General features: G+C 40.0%; 1 protein-coding gene, 1 long non-coding RNA gene and 1 pseudogene across 2 annotated transcripts in view; 1 reads left to right on the top strand and 2 right to left on the bottom strand.

Moving 5' to 3' along the window:
• The window catches only part of LOC122341603, an 18,134-nt gene extending 17,683 nt beyond the window's left edge, over positions 1 to 451 (top strand). The window contains exon 2 of the long non-coding RNA XR_006250474.1: positions 403 to 451. This is a non-coding gene — a long non-coding RNA (uncharacterized LOC122341603). The remainder of the gene's footprint in view (positions 1 to 402) is intronic.
• Positions 1 to 3,569, bottom strand: part of LOC122341567 — a 12,019-nt pseudogene extending 8,450 nt beyond the window's left edge.
• Positions 3,570 to 6,594: 3,025 nt separating this feature from the next.
• LOC122333376 lies at positions 6,595 to 9,337 on the bottom strand. Its single transcript, XM_043230952.1, has 3 exons — positions 8,285 to 9,337; positions 8,096 to 8,207; positions 6,595 to 7,890 (listed from the first exon to the last, which is right to left on the bottom strand). Exon 3 carries the CDS (start codon positions 7,798 to 7,800, stop codon positions 6,595 to 6,597), a length of 1,206 nt encoding a protein of 401 aa, XP_043086887.1. The 5' UTR covers positions 7,801 to 7,890; positions 8,096 to 8,207; positions 8,285 to 9,337.
• Between the last annotated feature and the right edge of the window lie 322 nt (positions 9,338 to 9,659).

Genomic DNA, 9,659 nt, shown 5'->3' with positions numbered 1-9,659 from the left:
CTCGAAATGGGTTCCAACTATTTAATATCTAATAACAGCTCATAGATATTTAAGTATTGGTCAATTAAACAGCGGCAATGATTTGACGATCACCTTGAAGTGGTTGGTGTATTTTCCTCCGTCCTCTCCCTCAGACTCAGACGCCGCCCTGAACTGCAGCGTACCCGTGTTGATGTAGAAACCACCCAGTTTAGTGGTGAGAGACGCAGGAACCAGCTCATCGTACTACACACACACACAGAGACACACACACACACACACAGAGACACACACACACACAGAGACACACACACGACACACACACACACACACACACACACACGCACACACACACACACACACACACACACACACAGACACACACACACAGAGACACACACACAAACGCACGCACACACACAGACACACACACACACACACACACACACACACACACACACACACACGCACACACACACGCACAGACAGAGACACACACAGAGACACACACACACACGCTGCACACGCACAGCAGACACACACACACACAGCATAACACATATATATATAAGCAAAAATAAAACCAATCTAATGTATAATTGCCATTTGGGGCTTAATACTATAGACAGGTTTTTCAGTTCAGCTTGTTTATGTTCATGTTGCTTCAATCATATAAACATCATTCATCTTAAACTGGTAATAGTAATAATACACAATTATGATTTCTGTCATAATCGTAACAGTATCCAGGAGGATTTGAGCAGACGATCAGCTCTCTCTCTCTCTCTCTCTCTCCGTCTCTCTCTCTCTCTCTCTCTCTCTCTCTCTCTCTCTCTCTCTCTCTCTCTCTCTCTCTCTCTCTCTCTCTCTCTCTCTCTCTCGTCTCTCTCTCCTCTCTCTCGCTCTCTCTCTCCGTCTCTCTCTCTCCGTCTCTCTCTCTCTCTCTCCGTCTCTCTCCTCTCTCTCTCTCTCTCTCTCTCTCTCTCTCTCTCTCTCTCTCTCTCTCTCTCTCTCTCTCTCTCTCTCTCTCTCTCTCTCTCTCTCTCTCTCTCTCCGTCTCTCTCTCCGTCTCTCTCTCTCTCTCTCTCTCTCTCTCTCTCTCTCTCTCTCTCTCTCTCTCTCTCTCTCTCTCTCTCTCTCTCTCTCTCTCTCTCTCTCTCTCTCTCTCTCTCTCTCTCTCTCTCTCTCTCTCTCTCTCTCTCTCTCTCTCTCTCTCTCTCTCTCTCTCTCTCTCTCTCTCTCTGTCTCTCTCTCTCTGTCTCTCCTGTCTCTCTCTCTCTGTCTCTCTCTCTCTCTGTCTGTCTCTGTCTCTCTCTCTGTCTCTCTCATACTCACAGCCTCAGAGTTGTCGATAAACGGATCAGTTTCATCGTAGCCGTAACCGATATCGATGAGATCCTGCATCCGGTCCCGCCGCTTCTTCTTGACGGTGCCTCCCTGAAACAACACCACACCGGCCTCAAGGGGAAGTCACCGAAACGCTTCATTTAACACAGCTGTGAGTCAGGTGGATAAAAGATCACTTGAAAAGGTAAAAGATGGCGTACGTATTTGCTCTCAAACTTCCTGGCGAGCGCCTCGACTTCTTGCCGCTCTTTGTCTTCATCTGCGAACGGGTCGGCGGGGTCCAGAGCCGGAGTGAGACCCCGAGGAGCCTTCCTCACCTTCAGGAGCAGAGCAGAGCGGTCAGAGACAAACCACAACAGACACACGGCCGCTTTTAAATAACTGTATTAACTCATATATTATATATCAAATATTTCAGCAATGCTTTAATAATCAAGTACAGTATAGGTTTAAAAAACAAAAAATAATAAATCGCAATTTAAACTAGGCTACATATTTAATGCCAACATTAAGACTTGTTTCACACAATACATAGCAAAACTTTTAAAGTAAAAAAAAAATTTAATACTGTGAATTATTTATGATTTAAAGTCTATATTCATGACAAGATAAGACTTCTCAACTCTTTAGTATACGTACACGTGCACTACAAATTGTGATAAATAACAGTTACAACGTGCAGAACTACTTAAAAAAATAAATAAATAAAAAATGATGGGTGGTTTATTATTTACGACAGATTCTGTTATTATGGAGAAAATGGGTTTGAAGCTACGAACTCTTCGGCTCGGATAATTAACCCTACCGTTAAAGCAAATGACCGCATTCAGAAAAAAAGTTCCCACCGACTCTGTTCTCCTGGATGAGACCGGGTTCGATCTTACACCCTTTACCAGCTCCGATCACTAACAGCTGCATTATTCTGCTCGAATCGGGCCGCTATTATGACTTCACTCGGGCCCGGGTGGATTTATACACATTCATCACAGGCTACAGCTTTTAGGTATTTATCCACTGAAGCACACACTTGTCAAGTATCTCTCTGTTGTTGAAGTAAAACACTGAATACAGCGAGGCCTCTTTCAGCGTGTTTGTGACCCTGCAGCATGAAAGCAGTGATAAACAGACTGTAAAACACGTTGCATGGGTCAGAATTACCAAAGCTTGCCAAAAGTCGTTAAGATAAAGTAAAGATCACGTTCCGTGATATTTAGCAATTTTTACCACGGCAGATGCATCAGGACATGGTTTGTTTAGTAACACGCATTGACAAGAACGCAATCTGAACAACTTTAAATGTGGTTTTGGCAAACTTTTTTGCACCAGAAACCCGGATTTTTTAAAAAAAGTTATCTCTCGGGAAAATGCTGTCCTACAAACCACATACATAAATAGAAAGCAAAATAAAGTTTTAACTGACTTTGTGTATTATATATATATATATATATATATAAAGCTATTTGCACTTGTGGTTAGACACTAAATGCATCTTATATTCTCTGCACAAAGACAAAGTTGAATCCAGTCTCTAAAGTGTTGAATTTTAAAAGTTATATCTAAAGTATTTGGTAGTATATTCACTACAGGTCCGGTTCTTCCGAGTTCAAACCCACGAGAGTTTCAAAAGCTGTCTTTTCTGGTGTATTATTATTATTATGATTATCATCATCATCATCTGACCTGCAGGTTGGACTGGACCATCTCGCTGTAGTTGAACTCGGCGGATCTCTGCTCGCTCGGTTCTGAGAGACTCAGGTTGAGGCGGACGGTGGGTTTGGGTTCGCCGGGGTCCGATGCCGGTTTCCCGGTACCGAACAGCCCCCCTCCGCCGCCGGTGATCCCGGGACTCGGTTGATTCTCTTCGTCCTCCCGCCGACGCTTCTTTGACTCGGGCGCCGCCGGCGTGCTGCTGAACGAGGCGAGCGTGACGAACGGAACTTTCCTCGGGTCCGCCATCGGACCGACTCTCTCCGGTTCTGCTCGAGCCCGGACACACGGGCGCTCCTGGCTGTTAGCTTGAGCTAAAATTAGCGCTTACGCCGTTAATCAGCGCTCCGGCGACGGCTCGGGACGAAACGAACTCCGCTCGGCGTTATATGACAATCCCTCGCAGCTTTCGCGTCGCATCCGTTTCATTTAGTCGAGCGCGAGAGTAGTTTTTGTCTCTCTGTGTGAAATCTCAGCAGCATCTGTAGCGGCCATTTTCACTAGCAGTAAATACAGGATGAGGCGGCGGGGTCACTGAGCGTGCGCGGTGCGCGCGAGGCTGGAGCGCCGCCAATCAGAAGTCTCACAGCGCCCTAAGTCCCGCCCACTCTCAATACTCCAACGGGAAAGGGCGGAGCCGCTTGTGTGCACGCTGACCGCGGGAGATTCAGAACCGCGCAGCAGTCTGATTCATCAAGTGAATCGAATCTTTTGATTCAGTTCGCTAAAAGACTCGTTTAGAGACTCATATTGCTAAATATATATATATATATATATATATATATATATATATATATATATATATATATATATATATATATATATATATATATATATATATATATATATATATATATATATTACCATTACTTAAACTTAATTATCTTTTTCCAGCCATGCGTTTATTTTGTGCGTTGGTATAAAGTAAAAAGTAATTAAAGTATTTTAATATTGAAAATGTGTGCTCTTTTTTGTAAGTTACATATTACACCAGTAGAGGGCAAATAGAGACAGTCTTTTAAATATTCTCACCTTGTCACTACGTAAAAAAATTGATTATTTTGACTATTTTACGCCAATGACACCTTTTTTCATATTCTTATTAAATGATGTGCTTATTAAATTAATACTGATTCAGTTCAGCATTTCTCAGTTAGAAATTTATTTATTGCTCATCTAGCCCACGTTAGATTTAAATAAATAAATAAATTACTGGGTTTCCACATTTAATCTAAAGCAAATGTGATCGAAAACACATCTTTATTGATTAAAAAGGACGTTTTGCGTCCATTTATGATGACGGACTACTGATCATTTAACCTATATGATGAAAAAAAAGATTTATTAGTGATAAAAACTGATTCAGAGACTGGTATGATAGGGCATGATGAAGCAAGAAGTCCCAGTGTCCATACCGATAAACTATAACACGTGTATTTATATATTTAGTATGGGATTGTCACCCAGCATACTTTTGCGGGAGTCAGACAGAAACCATTAAAAATAAAGCTGCGATGGCAAAACATGTAAATTATGAAAAGGGGCTCATCTCGCCCCATTGAGCTAAAGTGACCCTTCGCCTGGGACCATCTCCATCTGACTTTTACATGACTTTTTATCTGTAAGTTCCTGATTTGAAGGTTTCGTAATGATAAGGAACCCTGGCCTGGTTGGCATGGTTACAGAAAGGAGGCGGCGAGGCATTTCAACAATGTTTAAGCATGCAAACAATATAATAATAATATAATAACGGTTATTATTTCACTCAGTTATAGGTGCTGACGAGTTGCAGGGATGTTTACAGTAGATCTTAGGCTGTGGAATTATATATTATATGTTATATGGAATAATAACCACTAAAATAACATAGTAAGGGTAGGGGAAAAGTGCAGCTGAATGACACTGAATATTTATAGGTATATATATATATATATATATATATATATATATATTATATTTATTACCATCACCCCGTTAATTAAATTACAAAATATACAGGCAGGTTTTCGCTTTGTTTGGTTTTATTCATACGTGTGTGTCACAGTGAAGAGAGCTTGTGTCTCTGAAAACGCTCAGCAGCCGCCCGGGAGAGCAGTACAGAGAAGAAGAAGAAGAAGTCTGTTAATGCACAGCTTTTCTACAAAAGGATAAAAACAAAGGTCATCAGAACTTACACAAGGTTAAAGAACAGGTATGAAAACGATACAGTTATTCAAAAGTGTAACATTTTAGCTTCTTAAAAGATGTGGCCAGCCTTTATCTAAAATTAGCAGAGCTGTACAATCTATGTATATGTATGTATATATATGTGTAAAATTAGTGTAAATGTGTATGTATATATGTATATATGTGTATATATATATATATATATATGTCGATTCGGTTACACTTCATTTTGAGAGTCCAAATTATTATTATTCTCATTAATTCGCTACTAACTCTCAGAGGAAACCTTCAGGGTAGGAGTTAGTAGAATAAGTCGATATATACGTGCAAAGTCTGTGCTGGTCAGTATGCGGCAGGTTGTAGACATATCAAAACAAAGTGTTAGAAGAAATGAAGCCACTTTTTACATTGGCGGTAAAATGCATCCGTACAAAAAGGTTTGAGTTCAGGATCGCTCGTGAAAGGGTCCCCCTTTTCCTGCAGGCCCTGGTCAAAGGTCAATGCGTGTCCGGTCTTTTCTTTGCGTCTCGTTAAAAATCACTAATATTTATCAATCTTTTGGGTTTACAATTACAATTACAATCTGCGGAAAACCTCAGAAGTCACTAACCTCACTCCTCGCCCAAAAAGAGTCATTTTTAATGCGTTCCTAAAAGTTATCGTAAGCTAACCAAGATTAACGTTTATTTTGCCAGGCGAGAATATGGTTTCATTCATAAACTTTTGCGCAACTGATCAGCAGTACGGAAACAAAACAAAAAATAAAACAAACACAAAAGGTCAGTATACCTGGTCTTTAGGACACGCCCCCTTTCCCACAGAACACAGTTCTACCAAGTTCTTGATCTTCTCCGTAATATAAGTGATTACTGTGAAATTGAGACCAGTTTACCAGTCGCACTGAGACCTTTCAAATGAGACCAAACATGAGAGTGAAGAACAATAGGTTCATAAGACACATGACATATAATGCCTTATTCCTAATGAACTTTAAACCAAGTCCTTTAGTCCTTTTTGAAGACCTTTTGTTCCTTTGGATATCGAATGTTCCTATGAATAGTCTTATTGCATTTACAGGTTTTGATTCAGCTCTTTCACACTTCATTAATGAGAACGGCTTATCGTGGCATCGTGGACTTTGTCGCTAAAAGTTATTCTTCATTGGGATTCTTCATTATTCTTCATTATTCTTCAAGGCCTCGCTTATCGTGACGTTCATCGTGTTGCTTGTTCCCTTGTCGTTTCCCGTCCATGTCCACGTCAGTGTAGACCTTTCCAGCGCTAATCTGGGTCTGTAATCTATAAATTTCAGTCCAGATAATTCCTGAATTTTTCTTTCAATGTTCTCCAATTTTGTGTATTCTTCTGCATTCTCATTGGCTGCCCAAAAGCATTCTAACTCATTTTTTGGCCCCATTGATTCTTTTCTTCTTCATAGTCTGGATCCTTTTGGTCATCTTTATATCTATATCGAAATCTAGGAAACCGAAGTAAAGTTTGCTTGTTCAGTATTTCATACACCCATTCAGCATGATTTTTCTCTTTGTTGAATAACATGACATAAAATTCTTTTTGCACAATTGTATAATCATCAGGATCATCTGTATTTTCACTTTTCTCAGGGAGTCCATTTATTAATTCATAATCAGACTTCATTGTTTGTGTTTTGGATTTAGAGGTTGGCTTGATAATATTTGTTAGAGGGATACGTATGTAGGGGATGCCTTCTTTACGTCTCTTTTCTTCGGACTGGTCACAGGAATCACCAGAATCATTCCCAGAGGACTTTTTCTTGGCCTGAAATGGCGTCCCAGTTTGGCTCTGATTGCTACTTGTTTGCCCTTGATTACTGATTTTTTTCCGCTTAACTCCTTCAGCAGCTCCTTGAGGCGATCCGTCTTCTACATCGGTTATACGTGCTTTGACAAATTCTTTTCTAACAGTTGACCGAAGACCATTTTTCGACCTTTCGCTCTCTTTATCATGCACATTATGCAAGTCGATACTTTTCTGCTGCTCACAGTTTTTAGCTAAAGTGACCTGATTCTTAAGTGCCTTCTTGGTTTCACTTTTGCTCGGATTCGCTTCATCTGTTCTAGAAGCTGAAAGTTGACTTCTTGACGCAGGAGCAGAATGGTCTGAACGTTTAGATGCTTCACACACCTGTTTTCTTCTCTGCTCATCTCCTCCAGCGGCTCCCGCTCGCTCTAGTTCAGCTTCGCTTTCACTTATTCTGTCTTCCGAGTGTCTTCTCATTTCACAGACTTGTTGATCGCTTGTAGCGTGAAGCTTCTTCTGTGCTCTATTTTGTTTACACATATCACAAACAAAACTTTCTACGATCTGCAATATTATCACACCGGCCCGTTGTCTTCTTTTGTCTGACTTTTTACGCTTTTTTATTGTTTCTCGCCAAGCTTGTTTGATGTTATCTTCTGACCAGCATTTATGTTCACGCTCCGTTTTAATGGTGCATTTCTTTTCAAGCCGTCTTCTAACCTCATTGAAGCGTTTAAACCCATTAAAAAAAGACACCAAGTCCTTAGCTATGTGATCTAAAGTGACATCAGGTGGGTTTTCTTCCAGTACCTCGAGATTCATCTCCTTGGCGTAGCAGAGATTTAAGCTAATTGTACCAGAAATAAAGCAGTCTTAGTCTGGTGTTTGTCTTCACACTTGACCAAGTGTATTCTTCTTGGAAAAAAAAAAAAAGAAGATTTTTTTCATCAAAATAAATATCATCTTATTTTTAAAGACCTATCAAAGAGTTTTGTAATTTTAGATAACAAGTATTAAACTTGGAGCAGAGCGTACATTTCTTTTTAATCGTAATCGAGCTTAAAGACATATTTGCAAGGTGGATGTTTTTAGCATCAACACAACTGCAAGTCCTTACCTTGTCGTTCACGTAGTGGAAACACCCAGCAAATTATAAGCGCCCTGTTTTTATTAACGCCTTGGTCACTGGAGCGTCTCTCGTGTCACTTCCCTTAAGCGGTTTATACAGCCTGAGAGGTCAGAAAAGCATGTTAAACAAATAATAGTTTCAGCTGATATTATTTAACACTCATAAGGGTTGTCTCACAGCCAGAAGATCCCCGGTTCAAGCCCAGACTGATACAGGAGGCCTTTCTGTGGAGTTTGCAGGTTCTCCCTGTATCTAACAAGTTTTATTTTTCTTTTCTTTTGATTTAGGTTTATTAATATTTTGGTTTTTTTTCTTACGCTGGAGTTTTATCTCCCCTTTTTTCCTACAAGTTCTTTTTGGAACCTTTTCTTTTTTCTTTCGGATCTGCGTTTCTTTGATGTTCTGTTCACCTCCGTTTGCGAATTTAATTTAATCATTTAAACAGGGGTTTGTAACAGTAACGCCTATTTATGCCGCACGTACATGATACATGACTTGATTTATTGTCCTTAAAGGGTTAATTCGCCCCAAAATGAAAATTCACCATCTGAAAGACATTTTTGATCAAATCAGAGAGGTATCTGACCAACTGAAATGATCCGGGTCCAGAAACACAGTAAATACATTGGTAAAACAGCCCATGTGACATCAGTAGATCAACTTCAGTTTTGCGACGCTTCCTGAGACACTTCCTGTTTGTAAGAAAGCAGATCAGTTTCTTGTTTATGTTACGAAAGAGTATTGTGACGAGTCGGCTGCCCCTCCCCTTTATTGTCATCATCGCCCCGCCCTTCACCAGGCGCCCCTCCTCTCGGACACACCCACTCCCGTCGGGAGCCCGGTGAAGGGCGGGGCGATGATGACAATAACGTCACAGTATAGAGAACAGACGCTCATTGTGCTGAAAAGTGCACGGCCATGACGTTTTAAATAATACAACAATAAATATAAAAATGTATCATTTGGCCAGTCATCGTCCTCACAGGCTCTACTCTTCTGCACAATAATAATTACACAACTTTTTCACATTTCAAAAATAACGCAACATTAAACACTAACAGATCTCCCCCTAAATATTAATATGGAGCAAAAACACATTAGATAACAGTTAATTTTAACATTTTTACTCTTCGTTGACTAACACAAGCAAAGTATGCTGCGATCTAGAGACCAGTTTTTACTCATTCTGTGCATGTGTGGCATATATATATATATATATATCACATGCACAATCTATCGACATCTATATCTATATCTCTCTCTCTCTCTCTCTCTCTATATATATATATATACATTGTTTTATGGTGCTCAAATCTCCTGCACCTTCTACCTTATTCAGTTTATCCTCAGGTAAGGTAAAGTAAATCGAGTCTGTCCTATCTCTCATAAGCATTTAATCATACTCACAAGACAGGTCTCAGAAGACTTCTCCGTGGTCTGTTCTGCTCAGGTCTTGAAATCAGAGTCTTTGGAAGGCGAGCGTATTGGTTATAATGAGATATAGTTTTATTATATATAGGTTAAATACGTTACAAATGAAACACTAATATAA

Source organism: Puntigrus tetrazona, chromosome 3, assembly GCF_018831695.1.
Source record: "Puntigrus tetrazona isolate hp1 chromosome 3, ASM1883169v1, whole genome shotgun sequence".
Taxonomy (NCBI): Eukaryota; Metazoa; Chordata; class Actinopteri; order Cypriniformes; family Cyprinidae; genus Puntigrus; species Puntigrus tetrazona.
The sequence above is the reverse complement of the archived record's forward strand: the minus strand, read 5'-3'. Positions and strand labels throughout refer to the sequence as shown.